Below are 20,263 nucleotides of genomic sequence, written 5' to 3'. Positions count from 1 at the left end.
CCCACTGGGAGAGCCCGTGAGGAGGCAGAACATCTCAATAATTGATCCTATTTTACAAACTGCATCTCAATGAGTTCATCTTGGACAGCAGTGATCCTATTGACACCACGGGTGTGTCACACAACTTTATACCATTAGGCAGTGAACAAAAAATAATTACATTTTTATTACAAAAATATTGTTTTTGTAATTTGAGCCCCAAATTTTACATTTTCACATGAGGAAATGGGTAAAAATTGAACCAACTGCCTGCTGAACGTGGCAATACCCTAAATGTGCCTGTACAGTACTGCTTAGCCACACAGCGAGACTCTGGCAGGACAGAGCACTATTTGACTCTTGGAGAACAAATTATCGTAGAATAGTTTGCTGACTCCATATACAGAACCTCTAAGTGCTATTACACCCCTCTGGGAATTTAGCTACAGGCGTAGTAATGATTTTGACTCAATGGGTGTGTTCCAGAAACAAGCAGCAGTAGATGTTGAGTGGAAATTGCAAATCTACTGTTGTAGTGCCCAATACGTTGTAGTGCCCATACATTGTGTCCAGTTTGTGCTTCTGGAGACACACACACCCTGTAAATTAAGCAGGCTCTCCTCTCCTGTGGACGCTAAATGTGGTTTAGGCACACTTGTGCTCAGAAGGGAGGAGGGGGCATTTTGGATTTGGGAGTGCAGAATTTGCTGGATTTCTTTTGGGGAGCGAGGAGGTATAGCGCTTTTCCAGAGACTTTGTGTCACCAGTAACATGCAAGCCTCTATCTTTCCATTGACAGATGATGGACCTGAGTGGGGACTTGCTTTTTTTGTGGATTGAGTTGAAGCTTTTGCTGGGAATATTTACATAACATTTTGGATCACATTTATGCAGCACTCTACGCTGAGCAGTTATATCAGGGTGCATTTATAAATCTCTGAGTGATGTGATTCAGATGAAACCCCCGAGGGATCCATTCACTATAATGAGTTACTCTGGACTCTGTCTGGCCTTTGTTTAGCCGTCTCCTTCTTTTCAGAGGTGCACAAGACTGTGGCTGGATTATAGTCCAGACGACGTCCATAGTGCCTCCCATCTGTCTCACTATAGGGAATCTTGCTTCGGGGGTTCTGTTTGAATCACTTATTTCAGAGCTTTACATGGAAACCCTGGTGTAAGTGCTCAGTGCAGAAAGCAAGATAAATGTGCGCCGAGCCTTACTGCGATCTTTGGGAGGCAGAATGAACAAATCAACAGCAGGTCAAGAATTGGTTTTATTTATTTATTACGCCTTACCCAGTGTGGTGCAAGTTATTAGGCAACTTTATTCTTCAGGTTGGTGCGATTACAGCAATGCCAGATTTATATTGTTTTTTTTATGACCCTTTTTTTTGCAAAACAGTTTTTGCATTGCCATATTTTGAGGGTTATAATTTATTTTTATGCTGACCGTTATGTGATGGCTTGTATTTTGCAGGACGAGTGGTTTTTATTGGTATTTTTGGGCTCATGACATTTTTTGATCCGTTTCTATTCTGCATTTTGTGAGTCAGAATGAACAAAATACAGCAATTTAGGAATTTGTTTTTTTTAATGCTGGTTTTTTTTTTTTTTTTTGCATTTACAGAAAAACAATTTTATAAAAAATAAATTGTTTTTGCATCACTACTTTCTGGGAGCTATGACTTTTTAAAATTTTTCTGCCAATGGAGCCGTATGATGGCTTGTTTATTGTGGCGCAAGATGACGTTTTCAGCCATATGTTTTACATTCGACTTTTTGATCACATTACCGTATTTTCCGAATTACAAGGCAGCCATTTTCTCGGAGTCCACCGCATAGGAAACCATGTAAGTGTGGGGGCTCTGGGCTTTCACAAAACGTCGGCAGAGCCCCTGCAACACCGAACACCTGCAGCGGCATGCCGAACATCTGAACACCCCCTCATCCCAGCCTGTGGCCATGATCCACTCTTGCCTCCTCCAGAAGCGATCCTGGGACCCCGCTTCACCGCAGCCACCATCCCCAGTAAACAATAAGATGCATCGATAATAAGAAGCACCACCATTTTATTTAAAAAAAAAAAAAAAAAAGTTTTTTTTTTCGTATATGTCTCCTCAAAATTTAGTATGATGAAAAAGCATACCTTTTTGTCGCATTTATTTTATTTTTAAGGGGTTAATTAGTGTGATAGTTTGATAGGTCGGGTCGTTCCGGATATGGATATACCAAATATGTGTACTTTGTATATTTTTGTTTTTACTTAAACATATGTATTTATTGGTATAATATTTTTCATTTTTTGTTCTTTATTTTGGAAATTTAAAAAAATATATTCTTACAATTTTTTTTTTTAAACCTTTTTTTAAACTTTTTTAGGCTACGTTCACACTAGCGTTGTGCGCCGCTGCGTCGGCGACGCAACGCACGCAAAAACGCAGCAAAACGCACACGAAAACGCTGCGTTTTGCGACGCATGCGTCGGTTTTTGCCGAAATTTGGACGCAAGAAAAATGCAACTTGTTGCGTTTTCTTGGTCCGACGCTAGCGGCAAAAAAGACGCATGCGTCGCACAACGCAACAAAAAAAAACAACGCATGCGTCCCCCATGTTAAGTATAGGGGCGCATGACGCATGCATCGCCGCTGCGTCCCCCGACGCAAACGAACATAACGCTAGTGTGAACGTTACCTTACCTTGTCCTCTTTCCCTGCTCTGATTGCTGCTCTAATACTCTGCAATGCTTTGAAGATTGCCAGTTTGGACCAATGGCAAGGTTATGCTGGTTGTCCAAAGTGAAGCAGCTTTGCCTCTGCACCATGTGAGAAGTGCAGGGGCACTGAATTTGGCCGGATTCAGTAAGGAGGCCAGCTTCAGAGCACTGCTTGTGGACTGTTAACCCCTTAACGACTGCCGATACGCCTTTTAACGGCGGCTGCTAAGGGTATTTAAACCACAGCGCCGTTAATTAACGGCGCTGTGGAAAAAGTGAATAGCGCCCCCCAGAGTCGGATTTTCTCCGGGGTCTCAGCTGCCGGGGGTAGCCGAGACCCCAGAGAACATGATTCGGGTTTTTTTTTTTTGCTGACCTCGCTTTTGCGATCGCCGGTAATTAACCGTTTACCGGCGATCGCAAAAAACAAACAAAAAAAAAACGCAATTTCCCTTTTAATTTCTCTGTCCTCCGATGTGATCGCACATCAGAGGACAGAGAAATGGGGTCCCCAATAGCCCCCCTATACTCACCTGTCTCCCCCGGTGCTCCTTGTGGCTTCCGATGGGTGCCGCCATCTTCTTCCGGCAAAAAAATGGCGGGCGCATGCGCAGTGCGCCCGCCGGCCGGCACCAGGAGGATCTTTGGGGTCTCGGCTGCCGGGGGTAGCCGAGACCCCAAAGAACATGATCGGGGTCAGATTTACCGACCCCTGTTTTGCGATCGCCGGTAATTTACCGGCGACCGCAAAAAAAAAAAAAAAAAAAAGCAAAGTGCAATTCTCTGTCCTCTGATGTGATCGCACATCAGAGGACACAGAAATAGGGGGATTCGGGGACCCTATCATACTCACCGGTGTCCCTGGGTCCTCCTGCTGCTCCTCCTGGCCGCCGGGGAAAAGAAAATGACGGGCGCATGCGCAGTGTGCCCGCCATCTGCCGGCCGGCAGGAGAAGAGCAGTTGGGGCTAAAATTAGGGTTAGCGTTAGGGTTAGGGCTAGGGCTGGGTTGGGGCTAAATTTAGGGTTCGGGTTCTTTCACACTTACGTCGGTACGGGGCCGTCGCAATGCGTCGGCCCGACATACCGACGCACGTTGTCAAAATTGTGCACAACGTGGGCAGCGGATGTAGTTTTTCAACGCATCCGCTGCCCAATCTATGTCCTGGGGAGGAGGGGGCGGAGTTACGGCCACGCATGCGCGGTCAGAAATGGCGGACGCGACGTACAAAAAAACCTTAAATTGAACGTTTTTTTGTGCCGACGGTCCGCCAAAACACAACTAATCCAGTGCACGACGGACGCGAAGTGTGGCCATCCATCGCGATCCGTCGGCAATACAAGTCTATGGGCAAAAAACGCATCCTGCGGGCACATTTGCAGGATCCGTTTTTTGTCCAAAACGACGGATAGCGACGGATGCCAAACACAAGTGTGAAAGTAGCCTTAGGGTTAGGGTTGGGGCTAAAGTTAGGGTTAGAGTTGGGATTAGGGTTAGGGTTTGGATTAGGGTTGGTTATTAGGGTTAGGGTTGGCATTAGGGTTACGCTTGGGATTAGGGTTAGGTTTGGGATTAGGGTTAAGGTTAGGGTTGTGATTAGGGGTGTATTGGGATTAGGGTTAGGTTTGAGGTTAGGGTTGAGATTAGGATTATGGGTGTGTTGGATTTAGGGTTTTGATTAGGGTTATGGTTAGGGTTGACATTAGGGTTGTTTTGGGGTAAGGGTTGTGATTATCGTTAGGGTTAGTGATTAGGATTATGGATCGGTTTGGAATTAGGGTTAGGGGTGTGTTGGGGTTAGGGTTGGAGCTAGAATTGGGGGGTTTCCACTGTTTAGGTACATCAGGGGGTCTCCAAACACGACAGCCAATTTTGCGCTCAAAAAGTCAAATGGTGCTCCCTCCCTTCTGAGCTCTGCCGTGCGCCCAAACAGTGGGTTACCCCCAGATATGGGGCATCAGCGTACTCGGGATAAATTGGACAACAACTTTTGGGGTCCAAATTCTCCTGTTACCCTTGTGAAAATAAAAACTTGGGGGCTACAAAATCTTTTTTTGTGGAAAAAAAAATATTTTTTATTTTCATGACTCTGCATTATAAACTTCTGTGAAGCACTTGGGCATTCAAAGTTCTCACCACACATCTAGATAAGTTCCATGGGGGGGTCTAGTTTCCAAAATGGGATCACTTGTGGGGGGTTTCTACTGTTTAGGCACATCAGGGGCTCTCCAAACGCGACATGGCGTCTGATCTCAATTCCAGCCAATTCTACATTGAAAAAGTAAAACGGCACTCCTTCTCTTCCAAGCTCTGCGGTGCGCCCAAACAGTGGTTTACCCCCACATATGGGGTATCGACGTACTCAGGAGAAATTGCACAACAACTTTTGTGGTGTAATTTCTCCTGTTACCCTTGTGAAAATAAAAATTTGGGGGCAAAAAGATCATTTTTGTAGAAAAAAATGCGATTTTTTTTATTTTTATTTTTTTTATTATTTTTTTTTAAATTTTTTATTTTTTTTATTTTCACGGCTCTACGTTGTAAACTTTTGTGAAGCACCTGGGGGTTTAATGTGCTCACCACACATCTAAATAAGTTCCTTAATGGGTCTAGTTTCCAAAATGGGGTCACTTGTGGGGGGTTTCCACTGTTTAGGCACATCAGGGGCTCTCCAAACGCGACATGGTGTCCGATCTCAATTCCAGACAATTCTACATTGAAAAAGTAAAAACGGCACTCCTTCTCTTCCAAGCTTTGCGGTGCGCCCAAACAGTGGTTTACCCCCACATATTGGGTATCGACGTACTCAGGAGAAATTGCACAACAACTTTTGTGGTCTAATTTCTCCTGTTACCCTTGTGAAAATAAAAATTTGGGGGCAAAAAGATCATTTTTGTAGAAAAAATGCAAATTTTTTTTTTTTTTTTTTTTATTTTCACGGCTCAACGTTATAAACTTCTGTGAAGCACATGGGGGTTCAAAGTGCTCACCACACATTTAGATAAGTTCCTTAAGGGGTTTCCAAAATGGTGTCATTTGTGGGGGGTTTCCACTGTTTAGGCACATCAGGGGCTCTAAACGTGACATGGCGTCCAATCTCAATTCCAGCCAATTCTGCATTGAAAAAGTCAAACGGCGCTCCTTCACTTCCAAGTTCTGCTGTGCGCCCAAAAAGTGGTTTACCCCCACATATGGGGTATTGGCGTATTCAGGAGAAATTGCATAACAAAATTTATGGTTACATTTCTGTTTTTACACATGTGAAAATAAAAAAAAATGGTTCTGAATTAAAATGTTTGCAAAATAAAGTTAAATGTTCATTTTTTTCCTTCCACATTGTTTCAGTTCCTGTGAAGCACGTAAAGGGTTAATAAACTTCTTGAATGTGGTTTTGAGAATCTTGAGGGGTGTAGTTTTTAGAATGGTGTCACACTTGGTTATTTTCTATCATAGACCCCTCAAAATGACTTCAAATGTGATGTGGTCCCTAAAAAAAAAATGGTGTTGTAAAAATGAGAAATTGCTGGTCAACTTTTAACCCTTGTAACTCTCTAACAAAAAAAAAATTTTTGTTTCCAAAATTGTGCTGATGTAAAGTAGACATGTGGGAAATGTTATTTATTAACTATTTTTCGTGACACATCTCTCTGATTTAAGGGCATAAAAATACAAAGTTTGAAAATTGCAAAATTTAATAATTTTTCGCCATATTTCCGTTTTTTTCATAAATAATCGCAAGTAATATCGAAGAAATGTTACCACTAACATGAAGTACAATATGTCACGAAAAAACAGTCTCAGAATCAGCGGGATCCGTTGAAGCGTTCCAGAGTTATAACCTCATAAAGTGACAGTGGTCAGAATTGTAAAAATTGGCTCGGTCATTAAGTACCAAATTGGCTCTGTCACTAAGGGGTTAAAAAAAAAAAAAAAAAAAACCCTAAGTTGAAAGCAGGTATATGGAGATGACTTACGAGGTGAGCCTGCTTCATGCTCGGCAGGTGACGAAAGTGTGTTACAGCCAGGACCTGCCTCTAATAAACTCTCCTCGCGATTGTTAACCTGTTAAATGTCACTGTCAAAATCAGACAGCATTTAACATGCGCTGACATGAGGGCGCGTCATTCTATGCACTCATCAGCAAGCCCGTAACGTGATTGCAAGTCACCTATGGGTTGCTATGACAGCAGGGGGTCTTTTGAAGACTGTGAATTTTACTATATACAGCAATACTGTGATATCTCTGTATATAGCACAAGTGATTAATAATGAGGACCGTGAAAACTAAAAGAAAAAAAGCTAAACAAGTTCAAATCGCCCCAGTTTTACCCCATTAAAAATAAAATAAAAAAATCACTGCGTTGAGAAAAGTCCGATCTGTCAAAATATAAAACTAATTAACCCGATCAGTAAAAACCGTAAACGAAAAAATTAAAGCCAAAATTGCGTGGTTTTTTTTTTTGGTTGCTGGAATATGACAAATTGTATAACAAGCAATCAAAACATCAACTCTATCCCAAAATGGTACTAATAAAAAGAAAATTAAAAAAATTTAGAGCTCCATCAACCAAAAAATTAAAACGTTACAGGTCTTGAAAAATAGCGACACAACTCCAAATTTTAATTAATTTTTTGCAAACTGATTTTTTTTAAGTACTAAAATAATAATAAATAATCTGGGCATGTTTAGTATTGGTGTAGGGGGGAGGGGGGTTCACAAATTCTCCCCACTTGGAATTTTTTTCTCGTTTTCCAGTACATTATGTGGTAAAATAAATTGTCATACAAAGTACAACTCGTTCTGCAAAAAAACTATATGTCTGTGAACTGAAAAATAAAAAAAATTCTGGCTCTGGGAAGAAGGGGAGGGGAAAAAAAACGAAAACCGAAATTTGCCACGTCATGAAGGGGTTCAACTGGAAAAATACAAACAAAAACAGCCTATATGTTCAGTTACTGAGCTGTTGCAATGCAATAGGGTAATTTATTTAACCCCTTCCAGACATGCGCCGCACATGTATGGAGCTGCGTTCCTGAAAAGCGCAGTATATGTACAGCGTTGCGATCGCGGGGCTCAGACTGAGCGCCGCTGCGATTGGGTGCGGTTATCGGCTGTATGTGAGAGCTGACACCCTGCAGCAATGCCCACGATTGGTGCTGGCACCCATTGCCGATGGTTAACCTCCCACCCGGGTGCTGACATGCCTCCTCCCCTGCCGATCAAGAAAAAAAAAAAAAGAGGAAAGGGTTATGCAAAAACAGTGATCACCAGACAGATATTTTAAATGTCAGACGCTGCTCTGATGCCTTGCAGTGCAGAAGCATGCAGAGTATCAGATCAGCGATCTGTCAGTGTAAAGATGATGTCCCTTCCTGGGACAATGTAAAAACTTTATTTATAAGATGTAAAAATATATTGTAAAAAAAAAAATCCCCATATAAAGAACAAAAAAATAAACTATGAATCTAATAAATACATTTATGTAAAAAAGTGCACATGCCGTATTTTCCGGCGTATAAGACGACTGGGCGTATAAGACGACCCCCAACTTTTCCAGTTAAAATATAAAATCTTCTTAAAAGGTGGGGGTTTTCTTATATGCCGGGTGTTGTCTTATAGGGTGGGTGCGGAGCAATCTGCGGTCGACATATAGTGGGGGGAGTGGTCCCGATGACGAGGTGAGGGGAGCGCCTCACCAGGAAGGTGTAAGTGAAGCAAACTGTCAGTGTCTGGGATGCCAGAGTTATGCAAAAAAGAGAGAGAGCAATGCTGTGCCCAGAAAAACACTCCTCTTTCACTAATCTGGCTCGCCCTTGTATCCTATTATCTCCTTCTCTGCCTCTGCTTCACTTACACCTTCCCGGTGAGGTGCCCCCTCTCCTTGTTATTGGGGTCGCTCCCCCCACAATATGCGGCGACCGCAGATTACTCCTCACCTGCCCTATAAGACGACACCTGGCGTATAAGACAACACCCGACTTTTGAGAAGATTTTCAGGGGTTAAAAAGTAGTCTTATACGCCAGAAAATACAGTATTTGGTATCATCGTGTCCAGGATGACCCGACCTATAAAACGGTCCCCCTAATTAACCCTTTCAGTGAACACCATAAAAAATAAAGCATAGTTTTTTTGCCTCGTTTTTTATTTATCATCATACCGCCGAGCAAAAAGTGCAATAAAACGCTATCAAAAAGACTAATGTACATAAAAATGGTACAGCTGAAAAAGCCATCTTCTCCTGCAAAAAAACAAGCCACTATACAGCTCCGTCAGCAGAAAAATAGTTATAGCTCTCAGAATAAAATGATGCAAAAATTTATTTTTTCTATATAATAGTTTGTATTGTGCCAAAGGTATAAAAAATAAAAAAAATTATATAAATGTGTTATCACTTTAATTGTACTGACCTGAAGATTAAAGCTTCCTTACCAATTTTACCACACGTGGTACGGTATAAAAAAAAAAAAAAAAAAAAACCCAAATAACAATTCCTGCATTGTTGGTTTTTATTCGTTCTACCTGCCAAACAAATTTGTCCATTTTCTCCTGTTGCCCTTGTGAAAGTAAAAAAACAAAATGAGGTCTAAAGGAAAATGTTTGTGTTTTGTGGAAAAAAAAAAGTTAAATGTTTGTTTCCTTCCATGTTCCATTAATTCCTGTGAAGCACCAAAAAGGTTAATAATCTTAAGGGGGGTAATTGTGTGCACTCGGGTCAAGAACAGGGAGGTGCTGGTGAAACAGACCATGTGGTCCCAATAGTCATGTAATGGAAATCACCGCACACTCAGAACCGGTATGATGCAAAATATTACACAAGTTTATTGTGTTCACAGTCAATGTTGCTACAAAAAGAAAACGTGCTGCTAGAAACCCAACGTTTCGACCCTCCCGGGTCTTATTCATGGGGTTGCTTGTTTAACTATTCGACACATATAATAGTGGCAGACGTAGAGTAGGAGCAAAGATCCCTTGGTGTATGAATTGTCACTTTTGCAAGGATTGGAACGGGGACAGGTGGATTCCCAGTGGGAGACTGTCACGTCCTGGATGGGTCTGTTGTGTCTGGTTGTCGCATGTACACAGTCAGCAGGGCGTGGGAGCGCCGCTTACATGCAATCCTTGCAAAAGTGACAATTCATACGCCAAGGATCTTTGCTCCTACTCTACGTCTGCCACTATTATATGTGTCGAATCGTTAAACAAGTAACCCCACGAATAAGACCCGGGAGGGTCGAAACGTTGGGTTTCTATCAGCACGTTTTCTTTTTGTGGCAACATTGACTGTGAACACAGTAAACTTGTGTAATATTTTGCATCATAACTGTTCTGAGTGTGCGGTGATTTCCATTACATGAATAATCTTAAGGGTGCAGTTTTTATAATAGTGTCACATATGGGTATTTCCTGTCATATAGGCCCCTCAAAGTCACTTCAAATGTGAGGTGGTCACCCCCAAAAAAACGGTTTTGTAAATTGTCGTAAAAAGGAGAAATGGCTGGTCAACGTTTAACCCTTATAACTTTTTTAACAAACAAAAAATTGTGCTGATTTAACCCTGCTGTTCTGTTGGTCAAAAATGACCGACTTTGAACTTCAATATTCTTTAAAATATTCAAGATGCGGCTCTGAAACCCGTGGCCGACCGACCCATCCTCATTTAAGTCAATCAACCACAAGTTTCAGAACCGCATCTTGAACACCCCAAAAAATACCAAAGTTCAAAATAGGTCTCCCCAGACCGAACAGAACAGCAGGGATAAAGTAGACATGTGGGAAATGTTATTTATTAACTATGTTGTGTGAAATATCTCTCTGATTTTAAGGGCATAAAAATTCAAAGTTTGAAAATTGCAAAATGTTAAAAATTTTCGCCATATTTCCATTTTTTCCATAAATAATCGCAAGTAATATCAAAAGAAATTTTACCACTAACATGAAGTACAATATGTCACAAAAAACAATCTCAGAATCAGTGGGATGTGTTGAAGCGTTCCAGAGTTATAACCTTATAAAGTAACAGTGGTCAGAATTGCAAAAATCGGCCTGGTCAGGAAGGTGAAAACAGGCTTCAGGGTTAAGGGAGTTCAAAGGTCCTCTACTAAACAGAGACCATTGTTATTTAAATGAAGGGGAACTTATTTTCCCTCCCTACGTGGTCGGCTACAAGCCTTAGGCCGGCGTCACACTAGCGTATTGCATCCGATGCGAGAGCATTGGATGCGATATGCTAATGACACTCGGCTCCTGCTCGCAGCAGAGCAGAAGCCGAGTGTCGTGCGTCTGTGCTCCGATTCTCTCGCACAGGGAGGATCAGAGCACAGCTGCGGAGGAGGCGGAGAAATGAATTTCTCCATCTCCTCCATTGCTGGGGTCCGCTTATAGCGCACATCACTCGGATGTTATCCGAGTGGTGTGCGCTATCTCACTCGCACCCATAGGCTCATATGGGTGCGAGTGAGCCATGCTGCGATTGTCTCGGACCGAGGAAAACGGCCGACAAAAAGTCGGCTGCTGGGAGCGGCCCCATATTTTAACATTGGTCCGAGTGCAATGCGATTTTTTTATCACATTGCACTCGGCCGTTTTAAACGCCAGTGTGACGCCGGCCTTACACAGGAAGCTGCAGGGGCAGCATTATTAGGTTCTCTGCACAGCAATATTTTTTAAAACGCATCCAATTGTGAAAATGCTTTATTTTCCATTATCTATTCACTAAATCACAATTTTGTTTTTTGGGACAACACTTTTAATGAAGATGAGACTAGCCTTTTATAGAGATCTGATAAACCATGTATGTGAATGATCACATGTAAAATGCCATGGAATAAATGGCACTATAATAATAATAATGTAATATCATCATGCCATGTGTGTACAAGCACGGGATTAACCCAATCACGAGAAACTTGAAAACAGCCTTTTCCATGGAGTTGTCAGGTGTAAGGATACACTATATACTCATAATATTTAATTAGATATTCTGTAATATGTACTGCCTGACCATTGCTGCTGACAAATATTAAATCCTGATGTTTGTTTATTATTAGGACCTGCAGAATTAGTGGAAACTCCAGAGGATTATATTCCTGAACCATGGGAATACCACCCGGTACGTTTTGGAAAATGAATTGATTGCCCAAGATGGTCACTAAGGCTAAATGCATCTTCATACCATTGACGCATACATCAAATGGCAGGCACAGGCCTCTACCTTTCTTGATGGCTCTCTGTACAGGACAGCACAGGCTGCTCCTCTTTCCTACATCGGTAGATAAATGGTATACAGATGTATAAATGACCAGACAGAGGCCGATAGAACAATGTTTTGGCCTCTGGTGTATGGGGATTTAAGGGTACTTGTGTGCTTTTAGCCTTAGAGATTACAAAACACTACTTCTTTAAGGGTTCACTCACATTTACATATAATCAGTCCATTCCTATTTAGGATCGTGGGCCAAATTTTTTTTCTCACTTGTCATCTGTATACAATCCATTGTTTTACTCGGCAGCCATTAATCTGTTACATAACCATTTACAGTTTCCTATGCTACAGAATTAGAATGTATCCACAAAATTTGCATGTTATATTGATTGGCCGTATGGCATGACATATTTTTTAGTTTTTTTATTTTTTAGTCTCGCACTGTTCGATTTTTGAGTGAAATCACAGGCTGCTGCAATTTTTTTTCTCTTGCCAAACACAGCTGAGAAAAAAATATGTAGATCTGCACTGCCTCATAGAATAACATTGGTTCAAGTGCAATGCCTTTTTTTTTTTTTTTATCGGATTGCATTCATCCAATTTATGCGCAAGTGTGAGCGAGCCCTGGAGCTGATATTTTTCCATACAGTTTTTCCTTTTTAATAAATTTGCAAAAATTTCTACATTTGTTTTTGTTTTGTTTTTTTCAGTCAAGATGGGGTGCAGAGTGTACATTAATGAGAAAAAACGAACTTTTTTGAATTTACCAAATGTCTGCTATGAAACAGGGTGAAAACATTTAACGGGGTCTGAATACTTTCCTTACCCACTGTAGGTCACACTATTCTGTCATGTGATCTGCCTTAAGTGTATTTACCTATGTGAGCCATTGTCTGTTGCTGTGAGAACAGCTCCTGAGACTTGTGATGTTTCTCTTTCAGCATCCGATTACCCGTTTTCTTGTCCACTACGTATATAAAGATTATCAGGCGGCATATGAACAAAATTTATGTCTCATTCATGTTGAAAATGAGAAACGTATTCTCAGGTTTGTTACTTGCAACGTTTTCAATATTGTTTCAGCTTGTACATACATTTGTCAGAAGGCTAAAAATGAAATTGTGATTAAAAAAAAAAATCTGAACATTTGTTTGTCGGACTGGATGAGAAAACTGTTCCCTTTTCCCTGCAGTCAATCGTTTCAAATCTGGGCCACTGGCGGCAGGGAGCACGTCTGGGCCACTGGCGGCAGGGAGCACGTCCGGGCCACCCCCCATGCTGATTGAATGACATTTGCTCGCAGTATGCGTGCAGTGCAGGATATCACTCCCAGCATTAGGAGAGTGATTGGAGTTCTGAGTGTGCACAGCACCCAGTGCCGCGACTTGACTAGAAGTGAACGGCTGCTGGGGGTATATTACATCAGCTCTCTACACCATGTTCCAAATTATTATGCAAATTGGATTTAAAGGGAACCTGTCACCCCGTTTTTTGAGATTGAGCTATAAATACTGTTAAATAGGGCCTGCGCTGTGTGTTCCTATAGTGTATGTAGTGTACCCCGATTCCCCACCTATGCTGAGAAATAACTTACCAAAGTCGCCGTTTTCGCCTGTCAATCAGGCTGGTCAGGTCAGGAGGGCGTGGTGACATCGCTGGTTCTTCCTCAGCTTTACGTTGGTGGCGTAGTGGTGAACAAGCAGCGCGCGATCTGCGCTGTCATCCCTTTCGTCGGTGGGGGCGGCCATCTTCCTGGGGCCGCGCGTGCGCAGATCGAGTGCTCTGCTGCACGGGGCTTCAGGAAAATGGCCGCGGGATGCCGCGCGTGCGCATTAGAGATCGCGGCGGCCATTTTCCCAAAGCCGAGATGCAAACTCGGCTTTGGGAAAATGGCCGCCGCGATCTCTAATGCGCACGCGCGGCATCCCGCGGCCATTTTCCTGAAGCCCCGTGCAGCAGAGCACTCGATCTGCGCACGCGCGGCCCCAGGAAGATGGCCGCCCCCACCGACGAAAGGGATGACAGCGCAGATCGCGCGCTGCTTGTTCACCACTACGCCACCAACGTAAAGCTGAGGAAGAACCAGCGATGTCACCACGCCCTCCCGACCTGACCAGCCTGATTGACAGGCGAAAACGGCGACTTTGGTAAGTTATTTCTCAGCATAGGTGGGGAATCGGGGTACACTACATACACTATAGGAACACACAGCACAGGCCCTATTTAACAGTATTTATAGCTCAATCTCAAAAAACGGGGTGACAAGTTCCCTTTAAGTGTTTATAAAGATTTAACTGTTTTGTTTTTCAAATAAACTCCTGGATGGAATTGTGTCTCAGGGCTCAATGGATCACTGAAAGCAATCTTAAACACGTGATAATTAGTTTTCCAGGTGATTCTAATTAAAGGAAAACTACTTAAAATGATGTTCCACATTATTAAGCAGGCCACAGGTTTCAAGCAATATGGGAAATAAAAAGGATCTTTCTGCTGTTCAAAAGCGTTAAATAGTGCAATGCCTTGGACAAGGTATGAAAACATTAGATATTTCACGAAAACTTAAGTGATCATCATACTGTGAAGAGATTTGTGATTGAAACAGAGCACAGACAGAGTTCATGCAGATAAAGGCATAATGAGGAAGGTTTCTGCCAGACAAATTCATTGGATTAAGAGAGCAGCTGCCAAAATACCATTACAAAGCAGCAAACAGCTGCTGGTGCCTCTGGAATCCCTCGAACCTCAAGATGTAGGATCCTTCAAAGGCTTGCTGTGGTGCATAAACCTGCTATTCGGCCACCCCTAAACAGTGTTCACAAGCAGAAACGGTTGCAGTGGGGCCAGACATACACGAAGACTTAATTTTCAAACAGCCTTGTTTACTGATGAGTGTCGAGCAACCCTGGATGGTCCAGATGGATGGAGTAGTGGATGGCTGGTGGATGGCCACCATGTCCCAACAAGGCTGCAACGTCAGCAAGGAGGTGGAGGAGTCATGTTTTGGGATAGAATCATGGGGAAACAGGTGGTAGGCCCTTTAAGGTTCCTGAAGGTGTGAAAATGACCTCTGCAAAGTATATAGAGTTTCTGACTGACAACTTTCTTCCATGGCAGAAACGTGCCTTCAGGAGCAAAATCATCTTCATGCATGACAATGCACCATCTCATGCTGCAAAGAATACCTCTGAGTCATTGGCTGCTATGGGCATAAAAGGAGATACTCATGGTGTGGCCACCATCTTCACCTGACCTCAACCGTACAGAGAACCTTTGGAGTATTATCAAGCAAAAGATCTATGAGGGTGGGACGTCATTCACATCAAAACAGCAGCTCTGGGAGGAGATTCTGACTTCATGCAAAGAAATACAAGCAGAAACTCTCCAAAAACCCACAAGTTCAATGGATGCAAGAATTGTGAAGGTGATATCAAAGAAGGGGTCCTATGTTAACATGTAACTTGGCCTGTTAGGATTTTTTGGAGTTAAATGGCTTTTTTTGTTCAGTGAATGTGACCTCCTAATGCTGCAAATTCCACAAATGAGCATTTTCATTTCTTTAAAACATATCAAATATTTAGACATTCTACTGTGCCTAATAATTTGGAACAGTGCATTTTGAGTTTTTATTCATTTTGGAGATTATACTGTTATCATTGGGAGGCGTCTTCAATAAAATTTGATGTATACTCTAATGGGTGATGACTTTTATTAGACTGACTGTCAGTTGCACCGACCATTTAGGAAAATCCGAGAAAAATGTCACTTGCATAATAATTTGGAACATGGTGTATAATCAAACATTGTTAGACTGATGTTTAGAATGTGTTTACCTACAGTTTAGCACTATGGCTGCAGATAAAGATTTTGTTTTTTCTTAATGATAATTTCCCTTTAAGAGTCTGGGAATGCAGTACAATGCAAAGCAGGGGCCATTTGCCAACTTACTGAGGGGAAGTGAACGAGGATTTAGAGATGGTGATAACATTTTTGGAATTTGTCTGTTCAGGATGAGAGGCTTTCCTCTTTACACATGATGGGATCTGACTTTTAGCTGTGATCATAGAGCCCCTGCACAGCGCGGTGTCTGGCCATCTCTGTGTGTAGACTGGCCCCAATGCTCTGGCTTTCTCACATGGTGTTGTGGTGCCTTCAATGTCCACTGATCGTCTGATATCTATTTGTAATCTTTGAATGACCGTAACTCAATTCTGATTTGATTCTTCTTGCAGGCTCCATGAAAATGCAGCACGCCGCTCTATGAGACAGAACGGAGATGGTCCATGGTATCAGTTTCCAACTTTGGACAAGACCCTTATTGATGATACACCAAAGGCTTTCCCTGATAACTAGTGCTCCTGACCACTCAGTGTTGTAAATCTTAATTTCTTGTCTACTTATTCTGGTGAATCTGTTTCAAATAAATTCTACCAGCTTAGTGTAATATTTTTTAATACAACAATGGGAAAAATGATGGGCACGTAATGCGGAAATGAAAATGTAACACTGAATATTAGTCTAAGTCCATAGACTAGCAGCAGGAAGACAAGAGGGTACATCAGCATTATTGTGAAGTTATAAGTTATAAACCTTGGCTGTGTAGGGATCATGCCCTCTCTGTCACTCATAGTGCTTCCATCCAGCACAATTCTGAACCGGTAGATCTACATATTTGTCCTCTGCTGACTTGGAAACACTTATTGATTCAGATGTATGCTTTAATATAATTTGCTCTAATTCGTATTGTTCAATTCAAGTGATTAAACTCAGAATCTGTGTTCTGATGGATGTATCAGGTCAGCAAGGCAGATGTACAACCCCTGGCAAAAATTATGGAATCACCGGCCTTGCAGGATGTTCATTCAGTTGTTTAATTTTGTAGAAAAAAAGCAGATCACAGACACTGCACAAAATTAAAGTAATTTCAAATGGCAATTTTCTTGGCTTTAACCCCTTAATCCCATATGACGTACTATCCCGTCGAGGTGACCTGGGACTTAATTCCCAGTGATGGGATAGTACGTCATATGCAATCGGCCGCGCTCACGGGGGGGAGTGCGGCCGGGTGTCAGCTGACTATCGCAGCTGACATCCGGCAGTATGTGCCAGGAGCGGTCACGGACCGCTCCCGGCACATTAACCCCTGGCACACCGCGATCAAACATGATCGCGATGTGCCGGCGGTACAGGGAAGCATCGCGCAGGGAGGGGGCTCCCTGCATGCTTCCCTGAGACGATCGGTACAAGGTGATGTGCTCACCTTGTACCGAACGTCTTCTCCCTGCAGGCCCCGGATCCAAAATGGCCACGGGGCTGCATCCGGGTCCTGCAGGGAGTACTTCCGGGTCGCCTGCAGGTGCTGGTAAGCCTGCAGCAATGTCAGTGAGATCGCCGATCTTAGAGTGCTGTGCAAACTGTAAGATCGGCGATCTGTGATGTCCCCCCTGTGACAAAGTAAAAAAGTGAAAAAAAAATTTTTCCACATGTGTAAAAAAAAAAAAAAAAAATTAAATAAATAAAAAAAATTATTCCCATAAATACATTTCTTTATCTAAAAAAAAACAAAACAATAAAAGTACACATATTTAGTATCGCCGCGTCCGTAACGACCCGACCTATAAAACAACGCTTTATTATCATATCGCCGAACAAAAAGTGGAATAACACGCGATCAAAAAGACGGATATAAATAACCATGATACCGCTGAAAGCGTCATCTTGTCCCGCAAAAAACGAGCCGCCACAAAGCATAATAAGCAAAAAAATAAAAAAGTTACAGTCCTGAGAATAAAGCGATGCCAAAATAATTATTTTTTCTATAAAATAGCTTTTATCGTATAAAAGCGCCAACACATAAAAAAATGATATAAATGAGGTATCGCTGTAATCGTACTGACCCGACGAATAAAACTGCTTCATCCACTTTACCAAACGCGGAACGGTATAAACGCCTCCCCCAAAAGAAATTCATGAATAGCTGGTTTTTGGTCATTCTGCCTCACAAAAATCGGAATAAAAAGTGATCAAAAACTGTCACGTGTCCAAAAATGTTACCAATAAAAACGTCAACTCGTCCCGCAAAAAACAAGACCTCACATGACTCTGTGGACCAAAATATGGAAAAATTATAGCTCTCAAAATGTGGTAACGCAAAAAATATTTTTTGCAATAAAAAGTGTCTTTTAGTGTGTGACGGCTGCCAATCATAAAAATCCGCTACAAAACCCGCTATAAATAGTAAATCAAACCCCCCTTCACCACCACCTTAGTTAGGGAAAAATTAAAAAATGTATTTATTTCCATTTTCCCATTAGGGTTGGGGCTACAGTTAGGGTTAGGATTACATTTATGGTTGGGGTTAGGGGTGTGTCAGGGTTAGGGGTGTGTTTGGATGTTCTCTCAGCACATCTAGATAAGTTCCTTGGGGGGTCTAGTTTCCAATATGGGGTCACTTGGGGGTTTCTACTGTTTATGTACATCAGGGGATCTGCAAATGCAACGTGACGCCTGCAGACCAATCCATCTAAGTCTGCATTCCAAATGGCGCTCCTTCCCTTCTGAGCGCTCCCATGCACCCAAACGGTGGTTCCCCCCACATATGGGGTATCAGTGGACTGGGGACAAATTGGACAACAACTTTTGGTGTCCAATTTCTCCTGTTACCCTTGGGAAAATACAAAACTGGGGGCTAAAAAATAATTTTTGTGGGGAAAAAAAAAGAATTTTTATATTCACGGTTCTGCGTTATAAACTGTAGTGAAACACTTGGGGGTTCAAAGCTCTCACAACACATCTAGATGAGTTTCTTAGGGGGTCTACTTTCCAAAATGGTGTCACTTGTGGGAGGTTTCAATGTTTAGGCACATCAGTGGCTCTCCAAATGCAACATGGCATCCCATCTCAATTCCAGTCAATTTTGCATTGAAAAGTCAAATGGCGCTCCTTTCCTTCCGAGCTCTGCCTTGCGTCCAATCAGTGGTTTACCCCCACATATGGGGTACCAGCGTACTCAGGACAAATTGTACAACAACTTTTGGGGTCCAATTTCTTCTCTTACCCTTGGGAAAATAAAAAATTGGGGGCAAAAAGATCATTTTTGTGAAAAAATATGATTTTTTATTTTTATGGCCCTGCATTATAAACTTCTGTGAATCACTTAATGGGTCAAAGTGCTCACCACACATCTAGATAAGTTCTTTAGGGGGTCTACTTTCCAAAATGGTGTCACTTGTGGGGGGTTTCAATGTTTAGGCACATCAGGGGCTCTCCAAACGCAACATGGCGTCCCATCTCAATTCCAGTCAATTTTGCCTTGAAAAGCCAAATGGTGCTTCTTCCCTTCTGAGCCTTGCCAAGCGCCCAAACAGTGGTTTACCCCCACATATGGGGTATCAGCGTACTGAGGACAAATTGTACAACAACATTTGGGGTCCATTTTCTCCTGTTACCCTTGGTAAAATAAAACAAATTGGAGCTGAAATAATTTTTTTGTGAAAAAAAGTAAAATGTTCATTTTTATTTAAACATTCTAAAAATTCATGTGAAACACCTGAAGGGTTAATAAACTTCTTGAATGTGGTTTTAAGCACCTTGAGGGGTGTAGTTTTTAGAATGGTGTCACACTTGGTTATAGACCCCTAAAAATGACTTCAAATGAGATGTGGTCCCTAAAAAAAAAAATGGTGTTGTAAAAATGAGAAATTGCTGGTCAACTTTTAACCCTTATAACTCCCTAACAAAATAAAATTTTGGTTCCGAAATTGTGCTGATGTAAAGTAGACATGTGGGAAATGTTTAATAACCATAATCCTCTAAAGGGTATACCAGGCAGAGGATAAGAAGTGAAATGAACAATAAATAAAGTTGAAATAACTGTTTATTAATACATTAATTAAAAACGTGGGGGGACACAAAAATGTTTAGCATAGAAAAGACACAAAATGGGACCTCCAAGTGGAAGAGGGAGAGAGAGGCCAGCAAGATAAATAATTAATGTTGTAGAGTGGTATATATGCCGCATGAAATAGATCCCCCTCCAAACCAGGGTATTACTGATCTATAAAGTGCAAGTGTGGCTATAATACTATGGCTATCTGGACTAACAGGTATATTTTACCACCTTGAAGAACCATCGCATACATAACGTATATAGTGACAAGGCCAAAAGCAATGCATTGGTAAGGGGTGTTCCAGTATACAAAAAGCCGCTGGTACTTAAAAAGCTACACATAAGGCTGATGCAGGAATCCCTATATAGTCACAGCGTCAGTGGCTGAGAGAGGTATAGATGGCGTTTTATAAAATGGATTTTATTACCTGTGCCGTGGAGGAGATAGAGGCAAGTGCCCTGGGATCAAGCAGGCATATAGAG

At 42.0% G+C, this 20,263-nt stretch overlaps 1 protein-coding gene across 1 annotated transcript in view; it reads left to right on the top strand.

Annotated features, from left to right (window-relative positions):
* NDUFB5 (NADH:ubiquinone oxidoreductase subunit B5) overlaps positions 1–16,330 on the top strand; it is a 36,464-nt gene extending 20,134 nt beyond the window's left edge. Inside the window, exons 4-6 of the mRNA XM_069727265.1 lie at positions 11,741–11,802; positions 12,837–12,943; positions 16,125–16,330. Coding sequence (XP_069583366.1) covers positions 11,741–11,802; positions 12,837–12,943; positions 16,125–16,245 — 290 coding nt within the window. The 3' untranslated portion in view covers positions 16,246–16,330. The remainder of the gene's footprint in view (positions 1–11,740; positions 11,803–12,836; positions 12,944–16,124) is intronic.
* Positions 16,331–20,263: the final 3,933 nt, after the last annotated feature.

This window comes from Ranitomeya imitator, chromosome 5, assembly GCF_032444005.1.
Source record: "Ranitomeya imitator isolate aRanImi1 chromosome 5, aRanImi1.pri, whole genome shotgun sequence".
Lineage (NCBI taxonomy): Eukaryota > Metazoa > Chordata > Amphibia > Anura > Dendrobatidae > Ranitomeya > Ranitomeya imitator.
The sequence above is the reverse complement of the archived record's forward strand: the minus strand, read 5'-3'. Positions and strand labels throughout refer to the sequence as shown.